The following is a 14,239-nucleotide window of genomic DNA, read 5'->3' on the forward strand; positions in this document are numbered from 1 at the left end:
AAAGTTTTGGTTCGTCAGTAGTGTGTAGAGTCATCATTTTCTCTGTAGAAACAGCATGACGAAAGATTTGAGCATTTATGAAACCTTAATTTTGCATAACCTCAGTGCCAGGACTAACTCATCCCAACTTACAATTCAGACAGCTCTTTCTGTAGATGGATATTCTGTTTTCATGCGTTTCCTTGGTATTGTGCTTTTATAAAGCAGTGTGTAAAATATTTTTGGTTTGATAGCCACCCAGAGGATATAAAATGTTTGCCTGCCTGCCAGATGCAGCCTCCTTCACTAATAAAATGGCTCCTAGTCGGCCTGTTTTTAGATGAATGGAGAAGGTTTCACCAAATTTCCAAGACTGTAATATTTTCTTAGTTCGACACACAGAATTAGGGTTTTTCTGTTGTCAAAATAGAGATTCAGAACATATACAGTTATTTGTCCGTTTTGTTTAGAAGGGAAGAAGCTTGACAGAAATGTGTGGATCCATTATTTATTTAAAAGATTGAAGATTAAATAATAATATGCAAAGGTTTTGACAGGTTAAGGTACCTTAAAATAACCGTCACATGTTTTTTTTGTTTTTGTTTTTTTGTTTAATACAATCTGCTCTGATACTTCTAGATCAAGCTGAAGAGGACAAGTGGCTTTACAAACCTGTGCCAATATTTATTTTTCCACAGGCAGGAGATTATGAAATGGAACGGCTGGGGATACAGCGACTCCAGATTCCTCTTCAACAAAAAAGGCCAAGCAGAATTTACTGGGAAAAGGTAAAATGGAAAACAAAATCCATTTCTCTGATCATTCTTATCAGTTTGCGACTCAGAGAGCCATGTTTGCTCACTTTATTCAAAATTTTTTAAGCTTCCTTTTGTCTGTGTATGACTTACAGCTGAAGCAGTGCAGTGATCTCTTTCACAGTCCCAGCTTTGAACTCAGCTTGTGAAATTAATCAAGTTCCTCCTTCTCTCACAACAGCGTGGTGCTTCTGCCACCTAGTGGTTGGCATTTAAACGGCTCATTGTCATTTGAGAAGGTCATCAGTTGTGATTCTTCAGCCTTCCTAAACTGTTGCTCATTAACAAGAGCGACCTCTCACCCTGTTCAGTTACTAATCATTTGGTATTGGGTGAAAATATTTAGTTTACAGGAACAAAGTACCAGTTTAACTGGATGGAAGTGGACAGAAATGAACCCTGTTTATCCTAAATGTTTAGAGTAGAAAATGATAACGTATTCAAAAATCTACGTGCCTTCTGCAGTGTTGGCAGAATTGGAGCTGCTTCTTGTTTTTGTGGTCAACATGGGCATCTTTTGTTTTTTCCAGGCAGAAACGAAACACAGAACTAGAATTACATACAGAAAGATGTACCTTCATTATTATCTAATCAGGATGTTGCATTTCTCCTTTCCTGCTGTCGAAGCACGTCCACCTCTTCTCCTATTCACCTATCTATGACCTGTTACAAAAATATTTACACAACCTGGATATTTAGGGTCTTAATCTTACTGGAAGGTGAACCTCCTCCCAAGTCTTAGTCTTTCCAACCTCAACATTAAGATCTGGTCTCCTGCTCCTCGGTGTTTGCTGTGACAGAAGGTTTATCAGGATGAAATCTGCTCCTCGGCGTCTTGGACTCTGCTGCTCCCTGATGGGCTGGCCCAGTCTTTGCCAGCAGCTCAATTATGCAAGGAACAGTGAAGGTGATCAGAGGAGCAGGACTGTCACTGCTGTTCTGCCTGTCTAACCTCTCTGGACTTGGTACTCTTTAATTAGTCACCGACTCCCCCCCACCCCCCACTCAACTAAGCCGTGAATGCACAGTGCTCTGGTGAGTTTATACTCGCATTGTTTTTTCTAACTCAGGTATAGACTGAGTGGGATGATCATCCCTGGCCTGAAGGACTGGATGGAAGGCACGTTTGGTGCCAATTTGCAGCATAAAACTCAAGCAACAGTGAGTCCAATTCTTTTTTTTCCCCATTCTTTCCATTGTGTCTCCAGTGAATAGAAGCACACAGCAGCTGAAACCACAATGTTTTCATTTGTCTCAGCCTGTTCTGAATACCAGTGCTGTGCAGCCTCCTATGCTAAATGAGGCCTTTGTGGAGGAACTGAAGTCCACAGGTATTCCCTTCTCTCATGAAGCAGAAGATCGGGTGTTTCGTGCCCACGGTAAGAAAACTCACTTTACCATTTCAATTTTTGGTGTGAAAAAGTTTTATTCATAAACGTCACACTTTTTTTTTTTTTGCTGCAGGCCACTGCCTACATGAGATCTTTGCCCTGAGAGATGGAAAAATCGGCCGTGTTCCAGATATGGTTGTGTGGCCAAGTGAGTGGAAAAGCATCATTATGGGTGGGAGGTTGTTTTTCCCTCCACCCACCTAGCATAACTGATCCTCCTGCTGGCTTTGGTGATTTAAAGGGTTAATCTCTGCAGAGGCAGGAATATTAATATGTATGAGTGGAGGCTTAATAGGAAGCGTCAGGGGGGAGGACTGTTGTCATCCAAGCCTCCACAGTCTGGCCCTCCACACTACAATCATGAATTATGTTTCTCAGATTGGTTTTCTCTTGTTATGGCTGGCACTATTTTATCATGCAAATGAGTGTTGACTGATGGCTGGAACTTGATTAGCAACCTCCCAAATGGGCAGCAAATCACGAAGAAACTGCACCCAAACTCAGATGGAAACTGGTGTGGAATATTCACTCTCCAGCCCTTTGCAGCATGCGTAGTTATACGATTCAAATGATTATGCTTGATCTATGATTTTTATTCAGGGTTTCTCCTTACATGGAGCAGCGTATTCAGTCAAGAAAATTATAGGAATGGAAGCATTTCTCATCACCTTTTGAAGCACTCGAGGGCAGTCGAGCAGAGACATTAAAAGATAGCCAGTGTGACTGCTGGTTGCTTGATGTAATGATTCAGGAAATATTGAGTAAATTTGTCTTATTATGTCGTAGTTGCTTAGCATGATGATTATGTTTCTGTTGTTTCGACTGGTGTTTTTAAATAATGGTTACTTTTCTTTCAGATTGTCATAATGATGTAGTGAAAATTGTGGAGCTGGCTTGCAAACATAATGTTTGTTTGATACCTTATGGAGGTAAGTCATGGAATCAAAAGTCTCCATCAACCTTGTAAGTTTTTGCATTAGTTTATGCTTCTGAAACATGTTTCAAAGGCTTTTTTTTTTGGGAATCTCTGAGATTTTCTGAGATTCCGTAAAACAGACTGAATGTCTCAATTGCATGCAAACTCTCTACACATAACACTGTATATAAAGTATACCAGCCATCAAATACTGCATCTCGTGTTCTGAAATATTGTTTTTCATTGATACTGTGATGCCTTTTTTTGCGATACCATTGTGCAGTCATAGAAATTTTAACAAAGTTGCAGAAATAAATTGGTAAATTGCTCTTCTGACAGTGTGTTGTTAAAATAGTGGCGCACACAGCGCGGCTATTTTGCTATTTTAAATTATACTAAATATTTTTGGTACATATTCCTTTAATGTATGAATTGGAATTCCATGCTTTTGTATTTCCAAAAGAAATTTTCTCCACAACTCCCCCTGGATTTTTAATGGGCAACAAAAATGCACTTAACTCAAAAGGGGCGTCATACCTAAAGTTATAATATCCAAGACATTTGAGCAAAGCATGAATCTAGAACTTTTGGACACTGGCCTTCAATCACAGTTCACAGCTTATTTAAGAGCTTCTCCCTCTGACCTTTTATGTGAGAGTTTGTCTCGCAAAAATATTTTATTGAAGATGGCTGTATTCCGGTCAACAAAAGTTTTTCTTTTCTAAATTTCTGTCTAATGTAACCTAAACAATCCCTGATTCCACTTGCACAAGCCTTACTACGACAAGACCTGTATTGAGAAAAATGTGTGTTTTTAAAAGTGTTGTTTGTCTCTCTCAGGAGGGACTAGTGTGTCTAGTGCCCTAGAGTGCCCACCAGAGGAAACTCGATCGATTGTCTCTCTGGATACATCACAGATGGTGTGTAATTACTGGCCTATGTGTATGAAATAAAACGCACCACATATTGTCAGAACTATTTAAGTAAATTGAAATTTCAAATCTCAGATGAGTTTGGCTAAACAGTTTTGAACAAGTTTTTTCAGTTTGTCAATAAAATGTTTGCTCACTGTATGCAGTAAGGAAATAAGAGTTGATTAATTAGGAAATAATACTCAAACAAATGCCTTCAATAAAATACAACGTTAAGCTTTTCAGCTGTCACATATTCATTCACGTGCTTTTCTAAGGAGGGTTTTGGGGCATCATGCATAGAAAGAAACATTTGGGTTTGTGACCATTTTACTTAAAAGGAATTTCTCTTCACCATTTGCTGAAGAGAAATGTATAAATATTGCTTTTTAAAAGTATCCATTCCCATTGAATTGTTTCAGATTTTGAGATGGTACAACCATAGCCTTTCAGCCTTTTATAGGAACACTTATTGGGTGCTGTTTTGCAGAACAAATAACAATCCAAAAAGTGTGGCATGCATTTGTAAACAAACCCATTTGTTTTGGGTTTGGATGGAACCAAGATGTCAACCTAGAGATTCTGTGAGAGGCTCAGAGGTTTGTAGGAGAACAATAGTGAACTAAGATCATAAAAACCAGGGAAACAGCCAAGAAGGCCATCTCAAAAATGGCCGCCATGTAAGCATGGTGAGACGAAAGCCAGTATTGTCTTGTCTTCTTTAAAGTTTGCCACAAATCATGTGCAGGAAACACCCAACATGTTTAATAAGGTGCTCTGGTCAGATCAGATAAAAAAAAAGAAAAAAATAATATCCCTAATACAAAACACAGTATGTGGAAGGAAACTTAACGGTACAAATGGCCCTGATCACGGCCCTCTGAAACCTGGTGGTGGCAGTATCATGCTGTGGGGATGCGTTTCTTCAGCAGAGATGTAGAAGTTGAATGGAGCTAATTAAGCTAAAGCTTTTTGCAAAAATGGAAAAAAATTGCCTCTAGATTTGCAAATCTGGTTCAGACATGTCAGAACAAACTTGCCAGCGTAACTGCAGTGAAAGGCTGTCGGTCAAAATTCCGTCTCGGGCATGAATACAAATGAAAACCACATTTCTCAGATTTAGGTCTTTTTAAATGATCCAGAAGAAGTCACTGTAGCCATGATAATGCTTTATATTCCACTATGTAAAAGCGCACTGCAGCCCTTTGATCCAGTGGTGATATACAAGCTGTTAGGATGCTGTTAGAGTTGTTTGGTTCCATAGACAGCAGTGATCAGTGTTGGGTGTCAGGGGCCAGAGGTAAAGCGGCAACCATGAAATCACATGAAAGTAGCAAAGTGATAGGAGCATAAAGTTTATTACCTCTGAGGAGTGATTGATGGCAGAAATGACATGACTTCCTGCAAGTATGGCTGAGCTGCATGCCCAGGGGACTGAACAAGAGGCTTGTATTTGAATTCAAATGCTAACTTCAATTAAGAGAACTGTTATCTTCATCCTGTAGCACATCTGCATGCTGTTACCCTCAAATACCAGTGGAGAAAATATGAGCATCGTTTAAAGAATGGTGTTAGCCAACTCTTTCTAAAGAGTTGACCAGGTCTGAGGATTCTTAGTGGCACTTTTGATTACAGCCATTTAAATGACACAAAACCTTTTATATTTGTTTCTTAAGGTTAAAGAATTTGTTTAAAATTTTTAACTTCCTCAATAATTTCCTTGTTTCTTCCAGAACCGTATTTTGTGGATCGACGAGAAAAATTTAACTGCCCACGTGGAGTCTGGGATCGTTGGTCAGGATCTGGAGAGACTGGTAAATACAGTTTATCCATCTGTAATGATTCTCACAAAGAGCTAAGACAGAATACACCAGAACTACACCAGTGCCCCAGCTGTGTCTCCTTTTTGATGCTGCTGGTTCTTGCCTGCTGACCTTGGCTCTCTTTGCTCAGTAGATTTCCTGGGATTTAGGAAGGTAGCAGAGAACAGAGTGCTGAAGGAGGGAGATTAGTGAGTGAGACGGTGGTCGTGAGCAGATGGCACCATCAAGCTAATTCAGAAAAATGGAGCGGGAGCAGGCGTTTGATGTACAGGAATGCGTGAGCAGCATCTAAAGCAGACGCCACCCCAGCATTTAGACTGAACTGAGGTGATGGAGCAGATGGGTCTGAAATATAAACTGCTTTCCAGAGGGTGACTGTGATAAAACAAAACCTGACTTTCCTTTGGTGCTTCTGGGGAGTATTGTTCTTATTGTTAAAGGTCTTTGTTCTCATTACCGTTTACAATGATGGCTTAGATATTCTCCTAATGACCTAAACAATATCTTGAGGGACCATTCATGAATACCATCAGTGGTTGTTTTTAACCTCTCTTGTAAGGTTTGCTTTTCACAAATCAAGTGCATTTTGAGGTGCATTATAAAATTGCGCATAAAGTTTACATTGCATTAATATAATAATCCGTCAGAAAAGGGACATTAATATAGAGGGAGAGAGATTGTCCACACCCTGCCCAAAATTTTGGATCAGGGTCCTGACCTATGCCTTTTTACATGATCATTATGGGAGTCCCAGCAAAAACAGTTGTCATGTTTTATTACATTCAAAGAAAAGATTCATCTTTTAAAGACAAAAACTTTCATCTGTAGTTTTTGTCTTTAAAAACACTCAAATATTCTGTTTTAGACATAATTATCCCCGAGGGACAATTAATTTACAAAAGAATAATTTAAAACAGAGTAAACATGGTGATGTCCAGACACGCACAAAGTCTTTGTTACTAGAGGTGATTTTATTGAAAGCTTACAATGTATTTTTTATGTATTCTTTTGATTTATTTTATTTTGTTTTTACACATCAAGCTTCAGCTGTATGCATTAGTCAGATATATCTTTAGAACCATAAAGGTATTCAGTTCAAACTCAAAATATCTGCAACTGTCAAGAAAGAGCCATACTGGTGCACCCATAGTACCTCTAGTGAATGAGTAAAGTGAGATGCAATCACCAAAGTAGTTTAGACCAGGTAATACTGAGGAAATAGTGCTTAATTCTATTGCGCTTCATCGGTAGTGTTTTTAAATGTTTACGTACCATTGATTTTTTTATTATTATTGAGGCTGAACATGTTTTGCTGTAGGTTTATAAGAAAGTCCAGTTTAAAGCCTTTGTTTTATATATTATATTAGTGCTACATGAAGACTGTTATTGTTTGCTTTTTTTATTCCTCTTGGGTGACGTGAAGTTGCTGTAAAAATCTACAGAGCTATAAAGCCTAAGTTTATACATTGCTGTTTAACTATAATTGCAGCTACAGAGCAGTAATTATATTTTCCCCCTCTGCTTGCTCTTTTTTTTGTTTGTCATAAAACTTTCTTGTGGCTTTACAGCATCAAATGTTTCCAAGCATTTTTTGCTTTTTTTTTTTTAAACTACCACAACAGACACATGCTCCTTCACTTTTATCGCAGCTTAATGAGAGCGGCTACTGTACGGGGCACGAGCCCGACTCCATGGAGTTCAGCTCCCTGGGGGGGTGGGTTGCCACGAGAGCATCGGGCATGAAGAAGAACATCTATGGCAACATTGAAGATCTGGTGAGTCACCTCCCTTCCCTTTTGCCTTGCTGTGTGTTTGATCCACACCACGCAACGAGGGAACACAAGTTACTGCGCAGTAATTAGAGAGAACATAACTGGCAGCAGGGTTTTTGACTCAGCCTTCACTTCTAAACTTATATTTTGCAGTAGTTATGGTATAAGTTATGAAAAACACACTACATGAGGGGTTGGTACACAGTCTGGGAAAGTGATATTTATGGAAAAAATAGCTCCTTCATGCTTTTTTTTTTTTACTTCCCTCTAGTTTTTTTTTCTCCTTCCCTTTAGTCCTTGTATCCTACCTCTGTTTCCTTCCCTTTGTCCTGCCTCCATTTTTTCCCTTCCCCTCATTCTTTTCTTTCTTTCTTTCTTTCTTGTTTCTTTTCTTCCTGTTTGTAGTTTTTCCATGTTCCAATCCTTCCCACTAAGGAAATGGCCATTGTTTCATGCTTAAATTTTCTATTTTCTATTTGAAAACAAAGAAAGAGAACATAAAGCTCTGCAAAAGTATTTGATTGTTTTGATGTCCTCTGATTGAATAGGTCGTCCATATTAAGATGGTTACTCCTCGAGGCGTGATTGAAAAGAGTTGCCAGGGACCACGGATGTCCACGGGTCCAGACATTCACCACTTCATCTTGGGCTCCGAAGGTTTGCTAACTGGCTTGCGTGTTCTCAGTACACATTAACTTGTGCATATCTGTGAGGACTTTGAGATAAAACAGTAACACCAGGACAGTTCTCAGGTGTAGCATTTTTTTTTTACACATTTACTAGCTTTGGTTTAAACTCATCTGAAGTGGTATATGTAAGGAAACAAGGGGAGGGGGTTGTAAGCGCTGCTGCACTCCATCTGCAGTGCCCTGTCCTTGTGAATGCCCACAGAGAATAGTGCCATATGCCAAGTTTCCCTACATAATGAGGGGGTTCAGAGAGGCTTGGCATTGCTATGTTAAACAGCTGTGGATACCAACTTTATATTGGCTGTGCAAAGCTCAACAATCTGCTGCCTGGTTTGGCTGCGGATTGCTGCATAAGTCTCAATTTGTGCTGATTGGATGTGCAAAGCAGTATGTAGGATCGAAATCACAGAAATGTAATTTGACACGGTACATTAGTTTAATACACAAGTAAATCAGCTCTGCTCTTCGTACAATAATATAGCGGCGATACAGATAGACTTGTTACTTTACACATTTGAATAGCCAGGGTTATTTTTTCTCTTTTTTTGCCAGCTTTACTTTCTGTATCCTGATTGTGATTGGTTGTTTGATGCCAACTCCTCCTGCTTTATATGCCCACACACACACACCCACACACACACATGTACACACCCTCACGCACACACACACGCATTTAAAGGTTGGCAAGGCTGCTTAGCCTTACAATTTAGCAGCCTATTTATTGTTTAGATACTTAAACCAAATAATTTCTGGGTACGTGAAATGGGCTACTTATGGCCCTTTTACACCGAGAGCTACAACCTAGGTTGGTGCAGCTTGGTACACTATTTTGTGGTCTGACGTAAGGGTTGGCAATATGGACTTAGTTTTTTTTGGCATATTTTGTGTTGCTATTGTGATAACAACAAAACTAATGACAAGAACTACCCATTACTTCTATTTTAGGTAACTGTATGGCTGTAAACGTGTGGCAGAGCAGTCATATCCCCACAAACACAAATACTGCTCTTAAAAAACATTTTAAAAAATTTAATACACCTTTTTAGGACACTAGTTAAATAAAGAAGTGGGATTTGTACCGCTAGCCTGCAGACAGTAACTGCACTTAGAGTAAGTGTATTTAACCTCCTAAGTTTGTATCATTCATCTTTCCATCAACTCTGACCAGCTTCCTTGTCCCTCCTAAAGAAATGCTCCCCCACAACATGATGCTGCTACCACCGTGTCTGACAGTGGGGATGCTGTATTCAGGGTGATGTGCTGTCAGTTTTCCTCAACACTGTGGTTTTGCACTTTGTCCATAATGTTGCATTTTGTTGTCTTCTCACCTGAACACATTTTTGCACATGCTTGCTATGTCCCACTCATGGCTCTGGAAAACGTAAACAATACTTTTAAAAGTATTTTGTAAACAATTACCTTCTTCATTCCACTCTTATATAAATGCAAGATCTTCAGAATGCAGGACTAGTAGTTGTCCTGTTGAAAGATTCTCTCTTCTCCTGAGCTGGGGATTACTACCGCTCCTCCTAAGTTACCATTTGCTTCTTGACTGCTTCTAAGATGAATGGTTTTCGTAGCTCTGCAGTTATGGCCATACTCTTTCCATTTAAAGATGATATATTAAAGGTCAGATTAAAGGTCACTTAATCTCAACCTGTCTGCTGTGTTCCTTGGTCTTCTTGATGCTGATTGTTCACTAATGTTCTCCTGCAACTTCAGAAATCTTCCCACATAAAATCCCAGCTGGATTTATACTGAAAATAAATTACAGCCTCAGTATAAGAATATAATTTATGTGGACTGTTAATTAGGAAACCTCTGGAGGCAGTTGCATGCATGGGATTAAATTTAGGGGTATCAGAGTAATTCAGTCCTGAAAACAAATGCTTGCCAACTTCTCAGATTTTTATTTGTAAAAATCATTAACTGATTTTCCACACGCTTTATTGTCAGACAGAACTTTGTGTTGCTCAGACACATAAAATGCCACTCATATATAACTACAAACTACATAGAAGTTTGTAGTTACTTTTACAACAACTACACAATATTTGCTCATATGACAACTTTATGAATCAGAATTAAAATCATAAACAACTTTTATTAATGCAAATCAGCTCATCACCTCCACATACATCCCAAGTTTGGGTTTGAACTTAGAAAAACCAGTTGTTAAGTTGAGGTAGAAAATAAGCTGGCTAAATGGGGCCAGTGCACAACATAGAGATGGAACAGGACTAAATCACGTTTCTTGGACTTTGTGTCTCTCTGGGAGACCTAACATTGAAGCTAAAGGTCAGCCCACCATGTAGCCTCATTAAAATGATCAACCTCCTCAAGCTAAGAACGCCTTGCTGCAGTGTGACCGTAGGCCACTTAAACAGCAGCTACTCTGCACCAACTATGCCCTGCATGCTAATAGCACCACATCCATTTTATTAGGAATTTGTCTGGAAGCTTAATCTGCTCATTCTCTGCACAACAAAGGGAACTGTTTATCTCTCTGACCTTGGAGTAGCCTGAATACAAAGCAGTTCTTCCTCCTGGTTTCAACCAGGAGGAAGAAGTATTGGATTGATCACTAATCTCTCCAAAACTCCTTTCAGTGAAACAAATGAATGAGCTAATGCTTGAAGCCAAATGATTATTACATGAGGGGAGGGCGTCACTGAGGTGATTGTTATGGAAAATCTTGTAACACTTTATTTACAAAATGTTGCTGCATCACAGCATTGGTTCTTTGTATTCTCTCTCATTTACCTCCTATTTATCCTCACTCCCACATCCTCCTTCACTTTGTTGCACTACAGCTCCTCCCCACCTCCTTCCATTTGCCCTTTCTCTAAATCCCAATCCATGCTCTGGCGCTCCTCGTGCCTATGAGGAGGAGCGATTGAAATCATATGTTTTCCATTGGGCCACTAGAGAGCAGCGTGTGGCATATATATCCACTTTACAGGCACCGTAAAAGCCACTATATGATCCAGAATGCCTAGTTATCTGTAATATAATTTAGTAATATGGAAATCAATATATCCATCTAAATAAATGTGTTGTATTTATTACAGACTGAGCCAGAGTAGAAGAGCAGAGAAAAGTAGGGACTTAAAGATAAGCGTTTGCTATGAGCCCCTGAGGATATGTGTAAATTTCCACACTTATGTCAAAAGAGGATACATAACCGGCAAAATAATACAAAGGACTCACCAAAACTGTAACAGATTGACAGATTTCCAGATGTATTTGATGGCTTGCTTGTTAATGTGTATCAATCTCAGAAAAAATGATGTCTGAAGATTTAAAAGGCCAAAATATGTACAAAATGGTGTACATTCCAATAATTGGTTCCTAATTCATTATTACCATAAATGTTGACAGAAGTTATGATTTTATGTCACACTATAAGCTATTATAAAAATACTTTATCTGAGGGACCATGAAAAATATTCTGCAAGTCTAATTGATATGCAGAAACTTTACCATGGTTGCTGAACATAGGTTTAACGGTAATAAAATTCTGAAATGCTTAACCCTCTGAGATTATTTTACCATGGTAACCATTCCTAATCCTCTGAATCCGGTGTGTTTATGTGTTGTATGGACAGATATGAGGTTCTCTATTCTCAGGGATTCCTATTGCTGCAAATATAACCCAACATATACATTACAATTATTTTAATGCTCTCCACATCACAAGCTTGTCATTTTATTACTTAGTGATAACATGTGGAGAAAACACCTGCTACATTTGTTAGATGCTCTTAGGTAAAAGTGCTTATTGTGTATATATATATATATATATATATATATATAGCCAGTCTGACATTCATAAAGGAAATCTTAGACTTGGATTATAACATTATGTAACATTATGTTTAGTTTGTGAATTAGCTAGGCTACTTTTTATTGTAACCAAGAGAAAAGTTTCTCAGTATTCTTTCAAATAGATTATTGACAATCTGGCCCAACAGGTGAGCGAGGGGCAACACTGTAAAACTCTATGCTCTATACAGTTGGAGTAAGCCTTCTCCACCCTATTGCTTTATTCTGGCATCTCACTTAAATGACTTTAAACTGTTGGACCTGTATGATGGAAGATTAACTTAACGTTTTAAAAGAGAGCTTTGTGTCTTTTTCAGCAGGAACTTGAAAAAGACTTTTGCCAAGGTCATAATGTCAGCCAGTGGCTGCTTTACGTGTAAATATGTTGCTGTTGATGGCCCCCACTGCCCTTGATAGGGACCCACTTTATTTCCTCTTGCATTTGTGCAGATAAATCTTAGCTTTCCCCCTGTGTGTGGTAGAACACCAGACCTACCGTGAAATGTGAGACCAAGGTCATACGAATGACCCAGAGGACATGTACCGGAGAGCCTTGTAAAATACTTTTAAACTCTGCTTTAAAAGGTTCAGCTGGTGTAAATTGCATTCAGATACAGAAAAACTTTATTAGTCCCAGGAAGGCAGCATCTGTAGCTTAACCATAAACAAGCCTATGCTCAGGCATGTTCACAATAATCAGTGTCAAACATAGAGAAGGAAGAAAAAAATAAAAATGTTTGCAAGTAGATTGTAAACAAATGGCTAATAAAGGACAAAGTTAAACAGAAATGAACACTTTTGACCCAGATCTGAATCAAGTTGCAAAAATAAAAATCATGTTCAAAATATGTTTTTTTTGTTCCTCTAGGAACCCTTGGTGTGGTTACTGAGGTAACAATTAAAATCCGTCCCATACCAGAGTATCAGAAGTACGGCTCTGTGGTGTTCCCCAATTTTGAGCAGGGTGTTGCCTGCCTACGAGAGGTGGCTAGACAGGTATGAAGGCCATCGTTTCTTTATATTGTTCTTTGTTACAAACCTGTATGCATCTATCTGGTCACCAGTTTTTTTTATGTTTTACTTATTTAGTGATGTTTTGGTTTTCTTACATTATAATAAGATAACCTGATCTAAACCTTCAACCTGCTATAACATCTACACTGTTTTTTGTTATATAATGTTTTTTTTTATGTATTTGAGCTTTATTTTGCTTTCCAGAGGTGTGCTCCAGCATCTATACGGCTCATGGATAATGAACAGTTTAAATTTGGTAAGTTTAGTTTGCTTCTTCATGGTATGCTCTAATCTGTCATATTTCAAGTATGTTGTTATTCATGCCATAAATACTGTATTTGATCACTTTGACTACTTGTGAGTATGACGATCCAAAACTTGAAACCAAACGCTTGATTAGATTAGATTATTTGTGGCCTCGGCATTCTGTCTTATGTTAAGTGGGAGGCTTTAAAAATCATCAAAGATATAAGAAGCAAATTGAAAGGAAGCTTTTATAAAAATTATTTTCAAGATGTCAAGTTAATGGTTCTTATGGAGAAACCATTAACAGATAACAGCAAGGCCGAGTTGAGAAGAGTCTTTTTTTTATCCTTTTGCGCTTTAATACATCCTTTGCAACAGCACTTGCTGGTTTTAGAAATGTTGGCACCTTTTGGAAAATCTTAGTTAAGGTAAAGAAATCTTTTGGAACACCCATTAAGGTTACTATACTAGTAATGCTAACTGTGCTATTCATAGTAGCAGTATAAGGTCCTAAAAGTAGCTTAAAATGCCATCTTTGTTTTAAAATTGTGAAGCCTTGTTTTATACCTTTGTTTGTCACTCATGGTCTGAGACAACCTCTGCTTCTATGAATAATGAACCTTTCATGGCTGAAAGAATAATTTTAGCTGATTAGGGTTTTTAATAAAAACTTAATAAAAATAAAGAAACAACCCTACTCAGTTAAAGACTGTGCTACTAACTTACAAAAGTTTGTAGTATCTAGCTTTTGCAAATTAATAATAATAATAATAATAAATCATGCAGCATTTAATCTCCAGATCAAAAAATAGTAATCCATTTAGTTTTGCCCCAAGAATTCATTCTGCATCAACCACT

General features: G+C 38.3%; 1 protein-coding gene across 1 annotated transcript in view; it reads left to right on the forward strand.

The window, feature by feature from the left end:
* The window catches only part of agps (alkylglycerone phosphate synthase), a 35,084-nt gene that overhangs the window by 4,820 nt on the left and 16,025 nt on the right, over window positions 1–14,239 (forward strand). Inside the window, exons 2-12 of the mRNA XM_023336911.1 lie at window positions 678–767; window positions 1,865–1,955; window positions 2,053–2,173; window positions 2,259–2,333; window positions 3,043–3,114; window positions 3,942–4,021; window positions 5,746–5,826; window positions 7,485–7,610; window positions 8,156–8,264; window positions 12,990–13,117; window positions 13,340–13,391. Coding sequence (XP_023192679.1) covers window positions 678–767; window positions 1,865–1,955; window positions 2,053–2,173; window positions 2,259–2,333; window positions 3,043–3,114; window positions 3,942–4,021; window positions 5,746–5,826; window positions 7,485–7,610; window positions 8,156–8,264; window positions 12,990–13,117; window positions 13,340–13,391 — 1,025 coding nt within the window. The remainder of the gene's footprint in view (window positions 1–677; window positions 768–1,864; window positions 1,956–2,052; window positions 2,174–2,258; window positions 2,334–3,042; window positions 3,115–3,941; window positions 4,022–5,745; window positions 5,827–7,484; window positions 7,611–8,155; window positions 8,265–12,989; window positions 13,118–13,339; window positions 13,392–14,239) is intronic.

Source organism: Xiphophorus maculatus, chromosome 7, assembly GCF_002775205.1.
Source record: "Xiphophorus maculatus strain JP 163 A chromosome 7, X_maculatus-5.0-male, whole genome shotgun sequence".
NCBI classification, from domain to species: Eukaryota; Metazoa; Chordata; class Actinopteri; order Cyprinodontiformes; family Poeciliidae; genus Xiphophorus; species Xiphophorus maculatus.